We start from the raw sequence: 21936 nt of genomic DNA, 5'->3' as shown, positions 1-21936 counted from the left end.
CCCTTCTCTATATACACATATTGTATATGTTCTCTTCCTAGTTTTGACCACAATATGTCACGCAATTCAGGCAGCATGCAAAACCAATCTCAAAAGTCCGACCTCCTCAACCGCCCCTTGAATGGGCACATACGTTTCAAGATGATATCCGCAACGATTGGCGTCATCTGCTAGATATCAACCAAAGGATCATATACGACATAATGACCGCTCGCCGCACTGCGTTAGCCGCACCGAAAGTTTCCACCTCTCTTACGTTACCACCTTTTCGAAAAGCGTCACCGCGTCGGTCCAACGGCCGGAGGGATGCGAGTTTGACCATCCATAAGACCCATCTTTCATGGGCTGCGCACTTTATCATCATGGACATTATCTAGTACTCCACTAACCATGTTCCTAAATATAACACTAACAATAATGAATTTAAAAAAACACCAACAATAACTTGATGTGACATTAAAAAAGAGGTTGATAAATAAACAATGAATATCTCCCCCTGCCAGGGCAGATTGGCGTGTGTGTAGCCGCGCCCGCGTGCCCGTACAAATTTGGCAGGCCAGTTCCTTCTACTCACACTCAGACTCAGCCGTCCCGGCTACGCGTCCCCATCGGCCTCCACCATCTCACCTCACGCCCCCCTCGCTCTCCTCTTTCCCCTCCCTCCTCCCTCCAGTCCTCCTCTCGTCTCCCCGACTCCGCTGCTCCCCAGTCCACCGTTCCCACCGAAATCCCGCTCCCGAATTCGCCGCCGTCCCCGCGGAATCCCCCGCCGCGACCCTCCCGGAGCTCGATTCGCCTCCCCGCCCCGCCGCCCGCGCCGTCGATTCGCCCGCCCCGTCGCCCCGCTGATCCGCGGCGACTCGCGCGGTATGGGCGAGTGATTCGCGGCGGCTCGAGTGAGTGGTTCCCCGCCGCGGGCATGTGGGTGTCGCTGGTCTGGATCCGCGGCTCCGTGGGCGTCACGTTCGTCGACTGCTTGGGCGGGAGGGGCGCCGACTAGATCTCTCCCGGCTCCGGCGCTTGCCGCGCGCTCCGGCGGTTTCAGGAGGGTTGGTCGTTTGGTGAGTGCTTCGCTCTAGGGTTTCGTGGGGATTGACATGGAGGCGGCCAGGGTAGGGTCGCAGAGCCGCCACCTGTACGGAGGCGGGCTGGGTGGCGAGCTTGAGCAGGCCAGGCGCGAGAAGAGGGTGTTCGGCTGGGACCTCAATGATTGGAGCTGGGACAGCGAGCGCTTTGTTGCCACGCCGGTGCCCGCGGCTGTGGGAAATGGTTTGTCGCTCAACAGTTCGCCGTCTTCCTCAGAGGAAGCCGAGGCTGAGGTGGCTAGGAATGGTAACGGGAGAGTTGACTCTGACAAGAGGAAGCGAGTGGTTGTCATTCATGATGACGACAATGAGAAGGATGAGGACCCGGTGGGGAACAGTAACAATGTGCTCAGCTTGAGAATTGGTGGCAACACCGTTGCTGGTGGAGTGGCGGAGGATGGTGGTGTGAACGAGGAGGACAGAAATGGTAAGAAGATCAGGGTGCAGGGCGGAAGCTCAAGCGGTCCGGCCTGTCAGGTGGAGGGCTGCTGCGCGGACCTTAGCGCGGCAAAGGATTACCATCGGCGGCACAAGGTCTGCGAGATGCATGCTAAGGCCAACACCGCGGTGGTCGGAAATACCGTCCAGCGGTTCTGCCAGCAATGCAGCAGGTCAGTTTTACGATTGACCTGCCATTACCTTTTATTTACATGTGATACATTTGTTCATATGGGAATGTATGGGTGGAATATATTATGCACGTTTTTGTGTGTGTCTATTTTGGGTCTGTTTGGAATGCAGCCCGAGGCTGTCTTGCCAAACTTTTGGCGTTGACCGTAGGTATCGGCGTCCGTTTGGACCATAGCCAGAGTTTCCTGTCCACGCCAATTTTTTTGTCGTTCGTTTAACTTTAACGCCGGCACGCTGGCGAGACGGATGAGGCGAAATCCTTAGCCAATAATTTGGCAAGCCCAATTTTGGCGTGAAGCAAACAGCCCCTTTGAGACCAGAGCAAACCCCATATCAAACTTCTTGCCATGATGATCTTTTAAGCAATACCATCTGATATGCGAGAATCACCCAAATATATGTCAACTATAGGAAAGCAAAACAAGCTCTCATTTGCAGACTGAAGTGGCCTGTGGAGATTTTTTTAACAAATATCTAGCAGAAAGAAAACAGGAACATCCAACTTCCATAGAAGGAAGAGTTATGGTGTTGTCGCTGGGAGCAAATGATCACATAGTACCACTGGGAATATGTTCTGATGACACCTATTAGTTATTCATCTATGTCAGGATTCATGAATTTGGTTTATCAAACTTACATGAGTTATAAGTTATAACCAATCCCCATACAGAAATGCACTGTTGCACTCTTAGTTTCCCCTTTTCAGTTGATATAATCAATATAGTATCGTTACTTCCATATGTGTGAGGATTGGTTGATGCTCATAAACTTGGAAACCTCCATGCCACTCAGATATTTTAATTTTCTTCTTCTGAAATTTGTATGATGTTCTCAGCAACTTAGCCCAATTGCCTGCATTAGAGCACATAATATGTTTCACACAGTCCAAATTTCTTTTCATGCAATGTAATTGTCACATCGGCACCTAAATGTATGCATATTTTGGAAAGCACATGGCCAAAAATAAGGGCCTTCTGTGGTTCACTCTTTCCTGTTCTTGTACAACTTATATCTCTAAAGACAGTGCCCACTTTTAGGAAATATTAAAGCCTGGGTATGGCCTAAGGACTACTTCTGAAAGCATTTGATTTAAATAATGCATTTTTTCTGGTATGATCATAGTGCATGCATTGTGTGTACCTTCTAAAATATTGGCAAATTCTCTTGACTACCTTACATTATGTGCAGATTTCACCTTCTTCAAGAATTTGATGAAGGAAAGCGCAGCTGTCGCCGGCGTTTAGCAGGCCATAATAAACGTAGGAGGAAAACCCGCCCTGAAAATGCTGTTGGTGGGACTCCTATTGAGGAAAAAGTTAGCAGTTATTTATTGTTGAGTCTTCTTGGAATATGCGCCAATTTTAACTGTAAGTACTGCTTTGAAGGTTGCAAACTTCCTAGAGTACCATATATAGTTAATATTTTACGTATAAGTGTACTGGTATTTCTATAGTTAGTTTTCCACTTAACCATCTGAAATTATGTTGACTCCGAGCTTTGACTGAATTCTACTTGGCGTTGACCTAAAAGAAGACTTACGATGATACTGTTTCTGGTAGATGTAGTTACACCATGAAAGTCGATGTTCTTGCTGATTTTTTGGACATTTTGATTGAAACACTAGAGTTTCTAGGACCATAAAGGCTATATACAGGGTACTGGGTGTACTTGAAGTTTACTATTGCTTGATGCCCGATTTCTGGATTGCTTACAGGAGGCTAAGCCACCGGCTGTGTAGCATGGCTATGATGTCCAATTCTCAATTATATCTTTCTTAAATTCACAGTTGCATAATCCTGTGATTTTAGCGGTGTGAGCTTAGCATCTTTGTGCTTTATGGGCTACTGTTTGTTGTCTATGATGGCTTGTCTCTCAAATATAGTAGGATAAGAACACTGTTCTATGCCTAAATTGAACTATTATCAGCGTTCTTAATGGCTTTCAGAACTACTCTTATGGTAATACTCAGGAAGAGACATGACTCTTAACATTGTACTTGCAGCTGACAATGCTGAACATTTACAAGGTCAGGAGTTGCTATCCAATCTTTGGAGAAACTTGGGGAATGTTGCTAAATCATTGGATCCAAAAGAACTTTGTAAACTCCTGGAGGCGTGTCAGAGCATGCAAAATCGATCAAATGCTGGGACCTCTGAAGCAGCTAATGCTTTGGTGAATACAGCTGCAGCAGAGGCTGCAGGACCATCTAACTCTAAGGCGCCTTTTGCGAATGGTGGTGAATGCGGGCAGACGTCATCTGCTGTTGTACCAGTACAATCAAATGCTACCATGGTGGCAACTACCGGTAAGACATATAACCATTTTTAACTCCCAGTAAATGTTTGCTCATGCAAAATTAGCTTATATAGGTATTGTGTGTTTACAGAGACTCCAGCATGCAAGTTTAGGAATTTTGATTTGAATGACACTTGCAATGATATGGAAGGCTTTGAGGATGGTTCGAATTGCCCATCATGGATACGGCAAGATTCTACTCAAAGCCCACCACAGACTAGTGGTAATTCGGATTCAACATCAGCTCAGTCATTGTCAAGCTCAAATGGAGATGCTCAGGTTTATCATTTTGATCCTTTCAGCTTGCTCATAAAAAATAAATCTAAATAGCTAATTTCAACATCTTTCTACCTCTCTCTGACATATATTGGTACTGTTTTGCTTCTAGTGTCGGACTGATAAAATTGTATTCAAGCTTTTTGAGAAAGTTCCTAGTGAATTACCTCCAATTTTGCGATCACAGGTAAATATGCTTACTCTCAGCAAACCACAAGATAGCACATCTTGAATCTAACACTTAAACCCTGAATTTCAGATCCTTGGTTGGTTGTCCAGTAGCCCTACTGATATAGAAAGCCATATTAGACCTGGCTGTATTATCCTGACAGTTTATCTTCGGTTAGTTGAGTCTTCATGGAGGGAGGTACATTTATTTCATAACCATTTCATGCCATGATAGTGTTTTTTTTTCTGGCTGGTGCTTCACATTTCTTTTCTATAGCTCTCTGAGAATATGAGTGTATATCTGGATAAGCTCTCAAGTAGTTCCGCTGATAACTTTTGGACATCTGGTTTGGTATTTGTGATGGTACGGCATCAAATTGCTTTCATGCACAATGGTGAGTCCAAGCTCTTATATATTCTTGCATGGCTGGTCAGGTTTCATTAAGCTGTACGTCAATGTTTCGTTAATATCACCTTATGGTCATATTACTGCAGGTCAAGTTATGTTGGACAGACCACTGGCACCTAATTCTCACCATTACTGCAAGGTCTTATGTATTAGTCCGGTTGCTGCTCCTTATTCAGCAACAGTTAATTTCAGGGTAGAAGGCTTCAACTTAGTCAGTTCTTCCTCAAGGTACTTTATTATATATACAATTTGCATACGCTCATTCTTGCCAAAGATGAGTACAGTTTGATGTTTACTTCAGCCAATATCTGTTATCTAAAAATATACCTGTCATGTTCACAGGCTCATTTGCTCAATTGAAGGGCGTTGTATATTCGAGGAAGACACAGCTATTATGGCTGATGATGCTGAGGATGAAGATATTGAATATCTCAACTTTTGTTGTTCTCTCCCTGATACAAGAGGAAGAGGATTCATAGAGGTACAAGTATAACTTGTTAGCTTTTATTCTCATGTAGTTTTTGTTTTAATAATAACTTCTAAATCGTTCTAATCCATGGTATATCATTGGTGGTTTCAGGTTGAAGATAGTGGATTTAGTAATGGTTTCTTCCCCTTCATAGTTGCTGAGCAGAATGTATGCTCTGAGGTTTGTGAGCTGGAGAGCACATTTAAGTCATCCAGTCTTGAGCAGCCAGACAAGGACAATGCCATGAATCAAGCTTTAGAGTTTCTACATGAGCTGGGGTGGCTTCTTCATAGAGTTAACATAATTTCTAAGCATGATAAAGTGGAGTCGCCTGTACCTACCTTTAACCTGCTGAGATTCAGGAATCTTGGTATATTTGCGATGGAGCGGGAGTGGTGTGCTGTGACCAAAATGCTGTTAGATTTGTTATTTGATGGATTTGTTGATGCTGGGTTGCAGTCTCCCAAAGAGGTGTTATTGTCAGAAAATTTGGTACACTCTGCCGTGCGAGGAAAATCTGCCCGAATGGTTAGATTTCTGCTGACATACAAGCCAAATAAAAACCTGAAGGAAACTGCAGAGACATACCTATTCAGACCTGATGCTCGGGGCCCTTCTGCATTTACACCCCTCCATATAGCAGCCGCTACTAATGATGCAGAGGATGTATTGGATGCATTGACTGATGACCCTGGACTGGTATGCCCTCATCTACTTATAGAATATGATTCATGTACTTGCTTGTGTTCTATGTTGCCTAGCTTTCTTCACCTTTAAGTTTCATTGCTTTGATGTTTAAGCTTCAATAAGTACATGAAAGGCAACTTACTATTTAAGGCTTTTCTTTTCATCTTTTAAACTCTTGCACAGGTGCTACATCAGTTTAATGATGAACAGCACATTAATGATGCTATACTACTTATCCTCTTAGCTTAGTTTGTTTCTACTATTAATTAATTTTGAAGACCCTTTCTAATGTACCTCCACTGTTGCTTCTTGCAGGTGGGACTCAACGCATGGAGAAATGCGCGAGACGAGATAGGCTTTACCCCCGAAGACTACGCTCGCCAAAGAGGCAACGATGCTTACATCAATCTGGTCCAGAAGAAGATTGACAGGCATCTTGGCAAAGGTCATGTTGTCCTTGGTGTTCCTAGCAGCATGTGCCCTGGAATAACCGATGGGGTGAAGGCAGGTGATATCAGCCTGGAGATCTGCAAAGCCATGCCAATGACAACAACATCCGCCTCAAGGTGCAACATCTGCAGTCGTCAGGCTAAGATGTACCCCAATTCCTTCGCGAGGACCTTCCTGTACAGGCCAGCAATGTTCACTGTGATGGGCGTAGCCGTGATCTGCGTTTGCGTCGGGATACTCCTCCATACCCTCCCCAAGGTTTATGCTGCACCAAATTTCAGATGGGAGCTGTTAGAGCGCGGAGCCATGTGAGGGGTCCGGGTCGAAATAAGGTTAGGTGTGTTGCTGTTAAGAGTTTTAGTGTGGTGGTTAGATCAAACAAACATGTAAGTGTGTGAAGAAGTTCCGTTGTATTTAAAAATTGCAGAATCTTTGCGCTGATATAAATTTTATATACCGTCAATAATAAATTGATTGTACATGCGGCTGTTTATTTCTATTTGGTTGCAATTTAGGCTGTGGAAATCGTTTTTTGAGAGCTGTGTGCTTAGAAGAGAATCAGAATAAAATAGGTTTTAGAAGAGAACCAGAATATAACAGGTTATTTTATTGTTGCTTATAATTTGTATATATAGATTTGCTATTTCACATCTACTCCCTCCGTTCCTAAATATTTGTCTTTCTAGAGATTTCAAATGGTCACCACATACGGATGTATATAGACATATTTTAGAGTATAGATTCACTCATTTTGCTCCGTATGTAGTCACCATTTGAAACCTCTAGAAAGACAACTATTTAGGAACGGAGGGAGTACATGTAATATATTATCTCATATCTAAGTCTAGTATCGTCTTCCCGTGTCGTAGCTGTTTTGTTGTTTTTTGGCCCGTCGTATCTTTTTCCGTTCTCTACTAATGAGAGGCAGAGTGTTTTGTCCTTTTTTATTCTTGACTCACTCTGCTTCATCTCTATCTTCTCACTCCTATTTTTACTTCTCATTGATTTGGTGTTGGCCTGCTCTACCTATAAAAGAAGGGTCTGGGGTTGGTCGCTTGCCTTCTTCACTCTATTTTTATCTTTTTTTTTATCTTTTTCATTTTTTCTTTTAAAGTCATGGAATTTTTTCTTCAGACTCGCGTCTCAATTTCTCACCACATGATCTAGAGTTGTAATTTTCGTGCAAAATTTATGACCGTCCGCTGCGCGTGACTTCCTTTTGATGTTTGTGTGCGGCTGATCTTTTTGTTTGTGCCTGGGCCTGGACTGGGCTGGTCCTTTTATGTCTGTGTCTGTGTGGTTAGTACCAATTGAAGAGTCAAAGGCAAGCATTTTTCCCAAGTATTTTCTGTTCGCCACTCTATACTCACTCTCTTTTGATTTTTCCCTTGTTTTTTTTCCATTTTTTCTTTTGGTTTTCAAAATTTTGTTTTTTTCTTTTCATTTTTATCATAAAATTTATGATTTTTAAATTTCGTAAGTATATTTTGAAATGACTCGTTCTACGGGCTGCAACTCTATATTGTGGGTGCGGTTCAGTTTTTGTATAGACTAACATGACTCGTTGCTTTCTCCCTTTGTTCCGTTGAAACGGTTTAACTTTTTATTTTGCTTTTATTTATATTTTGTTTGTTTTGTTTTTCTAATTTTTTAGTTTTATGTAGTTGTTTCAGTTACAAGTCCATCCTTTACTCGCATTTAAGTCGATAATTTGTTTCATTCCAGTTGCAAGCCTATCCTTGACTCGCAACTTGGCATGTAGTTTATTTTTCATCCAAATCACAAGTTCACTCTCAACTCGCAATTGTGCTCGTAGTTTGTAGTTGTCCTAATTGCAAGTACACCCTTGACTCGTAATCCATATCGTAGTTTTGTGTACTTGTCCCAATTGCAAGCACACCTTGTTATTTTGTGAAGTTATTCTTATCGGCGACGCTCGGATTGGATGACCGGCTTCCCTAAAGCTGTTCGGGGACACGTCCGAACATACCTACACATATTTGGTGTGTCAAATTTGGAGTATAGCGCGTCGAGTTGCCCCAAGTTAATAACCACTCGGCGTAAACCGAGGACTTTTTCACTGTTCTGACCCATGTCTCAAAGTTTAGCACGATTTGACCCGTGTTTGAAACTATTTTTGGATCTGACCCAAACAGAGACGCCAACATCCGCGGCGTTCTGCTTGCACTGAAGACGCCGCGACGCGTGGCGTTTAGGCCTGGCCCACCTCCCTGGTCAGCAGTTTGACCGTCCGACGTGGCAAAGGGGTAAATGCCATGGCCCTTGGCGTTTACCCCTGGAGATCAGTAAACCGGCCCGAGCCGCCTCGGGTGCAGCCCAACCCACCAAAGACGCAGGAGGCGTCTTTATCCTCGCGGCGGTGCGTACAGAAGCTCTGCTTCTCTCCTCCCCTCACCCAATCTCCCCCAAATCGGCTATATTCTTCATCAAAAGTGCGGATCTGAGCCCCCCCATCTTCCTTGAGGTATTCTCCACCGGTTCCTCCAATTATTTTTGGTTGGAAACTTTTATTTTTGTGGCATTAATTCATACTAGTTGGAACCCTATGATTCGTTTTGTCTGCACTTTTTTGAGAAAGGGGAGCCCATGGCTTGGTCATGTGGGTATGATGTATACTTTAGAAGAGAAGGCATGTGTTTATATGGTTGGATTGAGAAGACAAGGCATTTGTGGTAGGGTTGGGCATTTTTGTTGCCATGTATATGGTTTTAGATAGATGATTGCTTGAAAGAGAATCTAATTAATTTGTGTATTTTGTATGCTTGATTCTCATTGAGATACGGTCATATAATTAGGATGTTATATTGAGATTTTGTTATGTTGTGTTGCCATTGAGATTTTATCATATATAGATAATTGGTCTTGTTATCTTGACATTGAGATATGTTGCCCCGTGCATTGAGATTTTGTCATATATAGATAATTGGTTTTGTTATGTTGCCATTGAGATATGCATTTATGTTGATGTTGTTATTCCAAATATATATATGTAGGATGTTATATAGTGTTATGTATGTTTAATTTGTTCATGCTTGATTTGTAGGATGGCGGGTGTGAAGGAAATATGCCCTAGAGGCAATAATAAGTTGTTATTTATATTTCCTTATATCATGATAAATGTTTATTATTCATGCTAGAATTGTACTAACCGGAAACTTAGTACATGTGTGAATATATAGACAAACATAGTGTCCCTAGTATGCCTCTACTAGACTAGCTCGTTAATCAAAGATGGTTAAGTTTCCTAGCCATAGACATGTGTTGTCATTTGATAAATGGAGTCACATCATTAGAGAATGATGTGATGGACAAGACCCATCCGTTAGCTTAGCACTATGATCGTTTAGTTTATTGCTATTGCTTTCTTCATGACTTATACATGTTCCTATGACTATGAGATTATGCAACTCCCGAATACCGGAGGAGCACTTAGTGTGCTATCAAACGTCACAACGTAACTGGGTGATTATAAAGATGCTCTATAGGTGTCTCCGATGGTGTTTGTTGAGTTAGCATAGATCGAGATTAGGATTTGTCACTCCAATTGTTGGAGAGGTATCTCTGGGGCCTCTCGGTGATGCACATCACTATAAGCCTTGCAAGAAATGTGACTAAAGAGTTAGTTGCGGGGTGATGCATTATGGAACGAGTAAAGAGACTTGCCGGTAACGAGATTGAACTAGGTATGGTGATATCGACAATCGAATCTCGGGCAAGTAACATACCGATGACAAAGGGAACAACGTAAGTTGTTATGCGGTTTGACCTATAAAGATCTTCGTAGAATATGTAGGAGCCAATATGAGCATCCAGGTTCCGCTATTGGTTATTGACCGGAGATGTGTCTCGGTCATGTCTACATAGTTCTCGAACCCGTAGGGTCCGCACGCTTAATGTTCGATGACGATTTGTATTATGAGTTTATGTGATTTGATGACCGAAGGTTATTCGGAGTCCTGGATGAGATCACGGACATGACGAGGAGTCTCGAAATGGTAGAGACATAAAGATTGATATATTGGACCATGTTATTCGGACACCGGAAGTGTTCTGGATAGTTTCGGGTAAAACCGGAGTGCCGGAGGGGTTACTGGAACCCCCCAGGGAAGTAATGGGCCTTAGGGGAGAGAGAGGGCAGCGGCCAGGAGGTGGCGTGCCCCCCCAAGGGGAGTCCGAATAGGACTAGGGGAGGGGGGCGCGACCCCTCTTTCCCTCTCCCTCTCCCTCTCCTTCCTTCTTCCCCCTTCCACCAAGTGAAATCCTACTAGGACTTGGAGTCCTAGTAGGACTCCACTCCTTGGGCGCGCCCCCTAGGGCCGGCCGGCCTCCTCCCTCCCTCCTTTATATACGGGTGCAAGGGGGCACCCTAGAACACACAAGTTGATCTTTTAGCCGTGTGCGGTGCCCCCCCAACACAGAAACACACCTCGCTCATATCGTCGTAGTGCTTAGGCGAAGCCCTGCGCCGGTAACTTCATCATCACTATCATCACGCCGTCGTGCTGACAAAACTCTCCCTCGGCCTCAACTGGATCAAGAGTTCGAGGGACGTCACTGATGTCTACTACACAACCTTCTTCTTGTAGACATTGTTGGGCCTCCAAGTGCAGAGGTTTGTACGACAGTAGCAAATTTCCCTCAAGTGGATGACCTAAGGTTTATCAATCCGTGGGAGGCGTAGGTTGAAGATGGTCTCTCTCAAACAACCCTGCAACCAAATAACAAAGAGTCTCTTGTGTCCCCAACACACCCAATACAATGGTAAATTGTATAGGTGCACTAGTTCGGCGAAGAGATGGTGATACAACAGCAATATGGATGGTAGATATAGGTTTTTGTAATCTGAAAATATAAAAACAGCAAGGTAACTAATGATAAAAGTGAGCGTAAACGGTATTGCAATGCTAGGAAACATGGCCTAGGGTTCATACTTTCACTAGTGCAAGTTCTCTCAACAATAATAACATAATTGGATCATATAACTATCCCTCAACATGCAACAAAGAGTCACTCCAAAGTCGCTAATAGCGGAGAACAAACGAAGAGATTATGGTAGGGTACGTAACCACCTCAAAGTTATCCTTTCTGATCTATCTATTCAAGAGTCCTTAGTAAAATAACACGAAGCTATTCTTTCCGTTCGATCTATCATAGAGTTCGTACTAGAATAACACCTTAAGACACAAATCAACCAAAACCCTAATGTCACCTAGATACTCCAATGTCACCTCAAGTATCCGTGGGTATGATTATACGATATGCATCGCACAATCTTAGATTCATCTGTTCAAACCAACACAAAATACTTCAAAGAGTGCCCCAAAGTTTCTACCGGAGAGTCAAGACGAAAACGTGTGCCAACCCCTATGCATAAGTTCACAATGTTACGGAACCCGCAAGTTGATCACCAAAACATACATCAAGTAGATCACGTGAATATCCCATTGTCACCACAGATAAGCACATGCAAGACATACATCAAGTGTTCTCAAATCCTTAAAGACTCAATCCGATAAGATAACTTCAAAGGGAAAACTCAATCCATTACAAGAGAGTAGAGGGGGAGAAACATCATAAGATCCAACTATAATAGCAAAGCTCGCGATACATCAAGATCGTGCCACATCAAGAACACGAGAGAGAGAGAGATCAAACACATAGCTACTGGTACATACCCTCAGCCCCGAGGGTGAACTACTCCCTCCTCATCATGGAGATCGCCGGGATGATGAAGATGGCCACCGGTGAGGGATCCCCCCTCTGGCAGGGTGCCGGAACAGGGTCCCGATTGGTTTTTGGTGGCTACAGAGGCTTGCGGCGGCGGAACTCCTGATCTATTATGTTCCCCGATGTTTTTAGGGTATATGGATATATATAGGCGAAAGAAGTCGGTCGGGGGAGCCACGAGGGGCCCACGAGGGTGGGTGGGGGGGCAGGCGCGCCTCCCTGCCTCGTGGCCACCTCAAAGCTTCCTTGACTTCAACTCCAAGTCTCCTGGATCACGTTGGTTCCAAAAATCACGCTCCCGAAGGTTTCATTCCGTTTGGACTTCGTTTGATATTCCTTTTCTGCGAAACACTAAAACAAGGGAAAAACAGAAACTGGCACTGGACTCTGGGTTAATAGGTTAGTCCCAAAAATAATATAAAAGTGTTTAATAAAGCCCATAAACATCCAAAACAGATAATATAATAGTATGAATACGTCATAAATTATAGATACGTTTGAGACATATCAGCATCTCCAAGCTTAATTCATGCTCGTCCTCGAGTAGGTAAATGATAAAAGAAATAATTTATGAAGTGTGAATGCTAGCAGGTGCACAAGTTTGATCAATGATAATTTCAATCACCTTTTCTAGCATCATTATATATCATAACAGTAGCTCATCTCATAAAGCTTCTCATAATCAAGTAACAAGCTATTCACATGTTAAAGTATATATCATAAACTTTCTTGAAAACTAACAAACCGTGTTATCAGTCATCAAACAATTACAATTCATCTTATTTTCAGGAAGAGTCTATGTCAGAGCTTTGATTTAGCAAACCCCACATACTCAGCTATCTTTTAGTCTTTCACAATTGCTAACACTCACGCGATATTTATGGGTTCAAAGTTTTAATCAGACACAGAGAAAGATAGGGGCTTATAGATTCGCCTCCCAACCTTTTACCTCAAGGGTAATGTCAACAATAATAGTTCATGATGCCTTACATCCAATTGGATATATATATCAGAATCTTTCCAACACAATGTGCTTGCCAAAGGATAAAATGTAAAAAGGAAAGGTGAAGATCACCATGACTCTTGCATAAGTTAAAAGACAAGAATAAAAGATAGGCCCTTCGCAGAGGGAAGCAGAGGTTGCCATGCGCTTTTATAGTTGGATGCACAAAATCTTAATGCGAGGGAACGTCACTTTATATTGCCACTTGTGATAGGGACCTTTATTATGCAGTCTGTCGCTTTTATTGCTTCCATATCACAAGATCGTATAAAGCTTATTTTCTCCACACTAAAAGATCATACATATTTAGAGAGCAATTTTTATTGCATGCACCGATGACAACTTACTTGAAGGATCTTACTCAATCCATAGGTAGGTATGGTGGACTCTCATGGCAATACTGGTTTAAGGGATGTTTGGAAGCACAAGTAGTATCTCTACTTGGTGCAAAGAATTTGGCTAGCATGAGGGGGAAAGGCAAGCTCACGTGTTGGGCGATCCATGATAATATACTTTATTTCGGATATAAGAAAACATAACCCATTACGTTGTCTTCCTTGTCCAACATCAACCTTTTAGCATGTCATATTTTAATGAGTGCTCACAATTACAAAAGATGTCCAAGATAGTATATTTATATGTGAAATCTCTCTTCCTTCAATATTCTTTCATGAATTGTTCAAGTGACCAATACAATGTTTGCTAACCTTCAATAAATTTACCACCTCTACTTCTTATATGTAAAGTCATTACTCCCCATGGGATAAGCATATGAAACATATATAATTTCAGATTTATGATATTCAATTCATCCAACCATTTACTCATAGGATATAAGTGAAGCACACGAGTAAATGACAAACTACTCCAAAAAGATATAAGTGAAGATTAATGAGTAGTTAAATAATTATGTAGCTATGTGAAGACTCTCTCCCATTTTAAGAATTTCAGATCTTGATACTTTATTCAAACAGCAAGCAAAACAAAATAAAATGACATGACGCTCCAAGCAAAACACATATCATGTGGTGAATAAAAATATAGCTCCAAGTAAAGTTACCGATAAACGAAGACGAAAGAGGGGATGCCATCCGGGGCATCCCCAAGCTTAGGCTCTTGATTGTCCTTGAATATTGCCTTGGGGTGCCTTGGACATCCCAAAGCTTAGGCTCTTGCCACTCCTTATTCCATAGTCCATCGAATCTTTACCCAAAACTTGAAAACTTCACAACACAAAACTCAACAGAAAACTCGTAAGCTCCGTTAGTATAAGAAAATAAATCACCACTTTTGGTACTGTTGTGAACTCATTCTAAATTCATATTGGTCTAACATCTACTGTATTCCAACTTCTCTATGGTTCATACCCTCCGATACTACTCATAGATTCATCAAAATAAGCAAACAACACATAGAAAACAGAATCTGTCAAAAACAGAACAGTCTGTAGTAATATGTATCATTCGAATACTTATGTAACTCCAAAAATTCTTAAATAAATTGGTGGACCTGAGTAATTTGTCTAGTAATAATCTTCAAAAAGAATCAACTAAATAGCACTCTCCAGTAAAAAGTTTTAGCTAATCTCGTGAGCGCTAAAGTTTCTGCTTTTTACAGCAAGATCATAAAGACTTCACCCAAGTCTTCCCAAAGGTTCTACTTGGCACAAACACTAATTAAAACATAAAACCACATCTAACCAGAGGCTATATGAATTATTTATTACTAAATAGGAGCAAAAAGCAAAGAACAAAAATAAAACTGGGTTGCCTCCCAACAAGCGCTAACGTTTAACGCCCCTAGCTAGGCATGATGATTTCAATTATGCTCACATAAAAGATAAGAATTGAAACATAAAGAGAGCATCATGAAGAATATGAATAGAACATTTAAGTATAACCCACTTCCTATGCATAGGGATTTTGTGAGCAAACAACTTATGGAACAATAATCAACTAGCATAGGAAGGAAAAACAAGCATAGCTTTAAAACTTTAAGCACATAGAGAGGAAACTTGATATTATTGCAATTACTACAAGCATATGTTCCTCCCTCATAATAATTTTCAGTAGCATCATGAATGAATTCAACAATATAACCATCACATAAAGCATTCTTTTCATGATCTACAAGCATAGAAAATTTACTACTCTCTACATAAGCAAAATTCTTCTCAATCAGAATCGTGGGAGTATCATAAGAGACTCGAATACTATAAATTGTTTCCACGTTAAAAGAGTAGTGTTCAGAAAAAGGGTAATCATAATCATGACAAGTTTTATAAATATAATCATCACTACTCTTTATAGCATAAGTGTCATCGCAATAATCATCATAAATAGGAGGCATGCTATCATCATAATAAATTTGCTCATCAAAACTTGGGAGGCTAAAAATATCATCTTCATTAAACATAGCATCCCCAAGCTTGGGACAAACATTAATTGCAGCAAATATATTCTCAAACATGTCATTCTCATCAAACAAAGCATCCCCAAGCTTGGGCCTTTTCATATCATAAGCATAATCACTCTCATCATTAATAGTATGGATAGCACCAATAGTATAGCAATTATTATCATCACAATGAGTAATAGGAGCAACATCATTTGGGAGGGATACCTTTCTACCCTTACTTCTCCGTCTTTTCTTTTTCTTCTTCACATCATGTGTGGGTTTAACCCTCTCTTTTGAGCTCCTTATTAATGAGATTGGTTGAATAGAAAGCTCCTCCTCGTTCCCTGATTCATCATAAGAAATAATAGGAGGATATTGGGAAGTCTCTTCCCTTTCATTAGTATTCTCTTCATCTTCTATTTGTTTTCTTTTCTTTATATACTTGGCAATATAAGGATTTTCAATGCAATTCACCACACAATACATATAAATTTCCTCTAGATCAAAATCAAGAACTCTATCAAGGGAAAATTCTGGAGTAATCTTAGTTATACGTTTCATTTCTTCATAACCCAAGAGCAAACTAAGTTCATTATGATGTGCAAGGGAAATCAAGTCATCAAAATTTTTGGACACGATACGATCATGAAACAATTTGCATTGGGTATTGAAATGATCACGTTCATTGCAAAGTTCACAAGTACGGCTAAGAAAGTTTAAATTTTCAGCACAAACATCAGCCTTTCTTGCAACCATTTAGTTTCCAAATACTTATGCCTCTTGCAAAATCTATTTTCCCTAATTGGTGTGTACTTGCAGACTCTATGCACTCCACAAAAATTGACATGCTTATAGGAGACATTTTCATCATGACTAGTGCAATCATCATTAGTACTATGGATATTCAAAGAGTTCATACTAACAACATTGCAATCATGCTCATCATTCAAAGATTTAGTGCCAAACATTTTAATGCATTCTTCTTCTAACACTTTGGCACAATTTTCCTTTCCATCATACTCACGAAAGATATTAAAAATATGAAGCGTATGAGGCAAACTCAATTCCATTTTTTTGTAGTTTTCTTTTATAAACTAAACTAGTGATAAAACAAGAAACTAAAAGATTCGATTGCAAGATCTAAAGATATACCTTCAAGCACTCACCTCCCCGGCAACGACGCCAGAAAAGAGCTTGATGTCTACTACACAACCTTCTTCTTGTAGACGTTGTTGGGCCTCCAAGTGCAGAGGTTTGTAGGACAGTAGCAAATTTCCCTCAAGTGGATGACCTAAGGTTTATCAATCCGTGGGAGGCGTAGGTTGAAGATGGTCTCTCTCAAACAACCCTGCAACCAAATAACAAAGAGTCTCTTGTGTCCCCAACACACTCAATACAATGGTAAATTGTATAGGTGCACTAGTTTGGCGAAGAGATGGTGATATAAGTGCAATATGGATGGTAGATATAGGTTTTTGTAATCTGAAAATATAAAAACAGCAAGTTAACTAATGATAAAAGTGAGCGTAAACAGTATTGCAATGCTAGGAAACAAGGCCTAGGGGTCATACTTTCACTAGTGCAAGTTCTCTCAACAATAATAACATAATTGGATCATATAACTATCCCTCAACATGCAACAAAGAGTCACTCCAAAGTCGCTAATAGTGGAGAACAAACGCAGAGATTATGGTAGGGTACGAAACCACCTCAAAGTTATCCTTTCTGATCTATCTATTCAAGAGTCCGTAGTAAAATAACACGAAGCTATTCTTTCCATTCGATCTATCATAGAGTTCATACTAGAATAACACCTTAAGACACAAATCAACCAAAACCCTAATGCCACCTAGATACTCCAATGTCACCTCAAGTATCCGTGGGTATGATTATACGATATGCATCACACAATCTCAGATTCATCTATTCAAACCAACACAAAATACTTCAAAGAGTGCCCCAAAGTTTCTACCGGAGAGTCAAGACGAAAACGTGTGCCAACCCCTATGCATAAGTTCACAATGTTACGGAACCCGCAAGTTGATCACCAAAACATACATCAAGTAGATCACGTGAATATCCCATTGTCACCACAGATAAGCACATGCAAGACATACATCAAGTGTTCTCAAATCCTTAAAGACTCAATCCGATAAGATAACTTCAAAGGGAAAACTCAATCCATTACAAGAGAGTAGAGGGGGAGAAACATCATAAGATCCAACTATAATAGCAAAGCTCGCGATACATCAAGATCGTGCCACATCAAGAACACGAGAGAGAGAGAGAGAGATCAAACACATAGCTACTGGTACATACCCTCAGCCCCTAGGGTGAACTACTCCCTCCTCGTCATGGAGATCGCCGGGATGATGAAGATGGCCACCGGTGAGGGATCCCCCCTCCGGCAGGGTGCCGGAATAGGGCCCCGATTGGTTTTTGGTGGCTACAGAGGCTTGCAGCGGCTTAACACTCCCGATCTATTGTGTTCCCCGATGTTTTTAGGGTATATGGATATATATATATATATGCGAAAGAAGTCGGTCAGGGGAGCCACGAGGGTCCTACGAGGGTGGGGGGCGCGCCCAGAGGGGCAGGCGTGCCTCCCTGCCTCGTGGCCACCTCGAAGCTTCCTTGACTTCAACTCCAAGTCTCCTGGATCACGTTCGTTCGAAAAATCACGCTCCCGAAGGTTTCATTCCGTTTGGACTCCGTTTGATATTCCTTTTCTGCGAAACACTGAAACAAGGGAAAAAAACAGAAACTGGCACTGGGCTCTGGGTTAATAGGTTATTCCCAAAAATAATATAAAAGTGTTTAATAAAGCCTATAAACATCCAAAACAGATAATATAATAGCATAAATACTTCATAAATTATAGATACGTTGGAGACGTATCAGTCACCGAGCTGAACGTGTGCAGATCGCGGAGGTGCCGTGCGTCCGGTACTTGGATCGGTTGGATCGCGAAGACGTTCGACTACATCAACCGCGTTACTAAACGCTTCCGCTTTCGGTCTACGAGGGTACGTGGACACACTCTTCCCGCTCGTTGCTATGCTTCTCCTAGATAGATCTTGCGTGATCATAGGAATTTTTTTGAAATACTACGTTCCCCAACAGTGGCATCCGAGCCAGGTCTATGCGTAGATGTTATATGCACGAGTAGAACACAAAGAGTTGTGGGCGATAATAGTCATACTGCTTACCGGCATGTCATACTTTGATTCGGTGGTATTGTTGGATGGAACGGCCCAGACCGAAATTACATGACTCCGTTCATGAGACTGGTTCTACCGCCGTGCTTCGCACACAGGTGGCTAGTGGGTGTCTGTTTCTCTAGCTTTAGTTGAATCGATTTTGACTACGCCCAGTCCTTGTTGAAGGTTAAAACAACACACTTGACAAAAAATCGTCGTGGTTTTGATGCGTAGGTAAGAACTTTGATGCGTAGAGAAAGCAAAGTTGAAAGATGATGGTAGCAACTACACGGACTGGGTCCGTAACATGAGGATTATCCTCATTGCTGCACAGAAGAATTACATCCTGGAAGCACCGCTAGGTGCAAGACCCGCTGCAGGAGCAACGCCAGAAGTTATGAATGCCTGGCAGAGCAAAGCTGATGACTACTTGATAGTTCAGTGTGCCATGCTTTACGGCTTAGAACCGGGACTTCAACGACGTTTTGAATGTCATGGAGCATATGAGATGTTCCAGGAGTTGAAGTTAATATTTCAAGCAAATACCCGTATTGAGAGATATGAAGTCTCCAATAAGTTCTACAGCTGCAAAATGGAGGAGAATAGTTCTGTCAGTGAACATATACTCAAAATGTCTAGGTACCACAATCACTTGACTCAATCACTGCCACCAAGCTATAAAGCTTCGTGATGAACTATAATATGCAAGGGATGGATAAGACAATTCCTGAGCTCTTCGCGATGCTAAAGGCTGCGGAGGTAGAAATCAAGAAGAAGCATCAAGTGTTGATGGTTAACAAGACCACTAGTTTCAAGAAGAAGGGCAAAGGGAAGAAGGGGAACTTCAAGAAGAATGGCAAACAAGTTGCTGCTCAAGTGAAGAAGCCCAAGTCTGGACCTAAGCCTGAGACTGAGTGCTTCTACTGCAAAGGGACTGGTCACTGGAAGCGGAACTGCCTCAAGTATTTGGCGGATAAGAAGGATGGCAAAGTGAAAGGTATATTTGATATACATGTTATTGATGTGTACCTTACTAATGTTCGTAGTAGCGCCTGGGTATTTGATACTGGTTTTGTTGCTCATATTTGCAAATCAAAACAGGGGCTACGGATTAAGCGAAGATTGGCTAAGGACGAGGTGACGATGCGCGTGGGAAATGGTTCCAAAGTCGATGTGATCGCCGTCGGCACGCTACCTATACATCTACCTTCGGGATTAGTTTTAGACCTGAATAATTGTTATTTGGTGCCAGCGTTAAGCATGAACATTATATCTGGATCTTGTTTGATGCGAGACGGTTATTCATTTAAATCAGAGAATATTGGTTGTTCTATTTATATGAGCAATATCTTTTATGGTCATGCACCCTTGATGAGTGGTCTATTTTTATTGAATCTCGATAGTAGTGATACACATATTCATAGTATTGAAGCCAAAAGATATAAGTTTAATAATGATAGTGCAACTTATTTGTGGCACTGCCGTTTAGGTCATATTGGTGTAAAACGCATGAAGAAACTCCATACTGATGGGCTTTTGGAATCACTTGATGCTTGCGAACCATGCCTCATGGGCAAGATGACTAAGACTCCATTCTCCGGAACTATGGAGCGAGCAACAGACTTATTGGAAATAATACATATTGATGTATGCGGTCCGATGAGTGTTGAGGCTCGCGGCGGGTATCGTTATTTTGTGACCTTCACAGATGATTTGAGCAGATATGGGTATATCTACTTGATGAAACATAAGTCTGAAACATTTGAAAAGTTCAAAGAATTTCAGAGTGAAGTGGAAAATCATCGTAACAAGAAAATAAAGTTTCTATGATCTGATCGTGGAGGTGAATATTTGAGTTACGAGTTTGGTCTTCATTTGAACCAATGCGGAATAGTTTCGCAACTCACGCCACTCAGAACACCACAGCGTAATGGTGTGTCCGAACATCGTAAACGCACTTTATTAGATATGGTGCGATCTATGATGTCTCTTACTGATTTACCGCTATCATTTTGGGGTTATGCTTTAGAGACGGCTGCATTCACGTTAAATAGGGCACCATCTAAATCCATTGAGACGACACCATATGTGTTGGGGATATTACCACTGGGCGTAAACCGGCCAGGAGAGGCCGGGTTAACCCCATAAGTAGTTCATATGTATCTAAAGTCCATGAAGACACACGGTGACGCTTTATGAAGGCCCAGGGCCCAAAGCCGGTTTAAGGCCTGTAGACATAAACCAGCATTGATATGTAAACTTGTGTTGTAAGATAGAAGTAGTAGAGACCGAGCCGGACACGATTATGAGCCGGCCTCGGGATTCTATAAACCGACGGGCGTAAACCCATGTATATAAGGGGACGACCCGGCGGCGGTTCAGGGACAACAGACAACAACTCGAGACTCAGGCAAAGCGTATTCGCTCCCTAGTCATCGAAATCCCAGCAATTCCATCACAACTAGATGTAGGCTTTTACCTTCATCGTAAGGGGCCGAACTAGTATAAAAATCTCTTGCGTCCCTTGTCCGCTTTAACCCCTTTAAGTTAACCCGTAGCGATGGCTCCACGACTAAGTCCGTTCTCTAGGACATCTGCCATGACAAAACCACGACAGTTGGCGCCCACCGTGGGGCTATCACACGATGGTTTCAAGTTCTTGGAGGGCAACTTCGAAGGACTCAAGGGTTACGCTGTGGGCCGGATGACCAAGAGTCGTCGCGACAAGCTCTACATCGACGATGCAGGCTGGGGCCCCGAGGCCAGCTCAATCGAGTACGGGTACCGGGTCCCCTTTGGTGGCATACACGTTTTCATTGGCAAGATCGGCGAACCGGGCCCTGAGCCGGACATCTGCACTGACCTCGTCGAAATAGCTCAATGTGCGAGATCTGCCCGGGTCAAGCCTGTCATGAAACGTGCCTTCGTGGGAGTTATCCATGGAGGGGAATCTGAGGATAGATCGGAATCTGGTGGTGAGACCGTCGTTTATTCCGGCGATGAGTCATCGACCGGAGATACCGAGTCGTTATATCAGTTACAAGATGGCCGGATTGGGGGCTATTCCGATGGCGACAGTATTCCGGACCCCTTTGATCTGCCAAACCGGGTTGCGATCT

The 21936-nt window shown here is 42.2% G+C and overlaps 1 protein-coding gene across 1 annotated transcript; it reads left to right on the top strand.

The window, feature by feature from the left end:
- Window positions 1-501: 501 nt before the first annotated feature.
- On the top strand, window positions 502-6950 carry LOC109755503 (squamosa promoter-binding-like protein 6). The gene is made up of 11 exons (XM_020314405.4): window positions 502-1696; window positions 2904-3082; window positions 3718-4020; window positions 4102-4289; window positions 4399-4473; window positions 4546-4653; window positions 4732-4849; window positions 4950-5091; window positions 5206-5344; window positions 5444-6031; window positions 6335-6950. Exons 1-11 carry the CDS (start codon window positions 1098-1100, stop codon window positions 6779-6781), a joined length of 2886 nt encoding a protein of 961 aa, XP_020169994.1. The 5' UTR covers window positions 502-1097; the 3' UTR covers window positions 6782-6950.
- The last annotated feature ends 14986 nt before the right edge of the window (window positions 6951-21936 follow it).

The sequence above is a fragment of the Aegilops tauschii genome, chromosome 5 (assembly GCF_002575655.3).
Source record: "Aegilops tauschii subsp. strangulata cultivar AL8/78 chromosome 5, Aet v6.0, whole genome shotgun sequence".
Lineage (NCBI taxonomy): Eukaryota > Viridiplantae > Streptophyta > Magnoliopsida > Poales > Poaceae > Aegilops > Aegilops tauschii.
The sequence above is the reverse complement of the archived record's forward strand: the minus strand, read 5'-3'. Positions and strand labels throughout refer to the sequence as shown.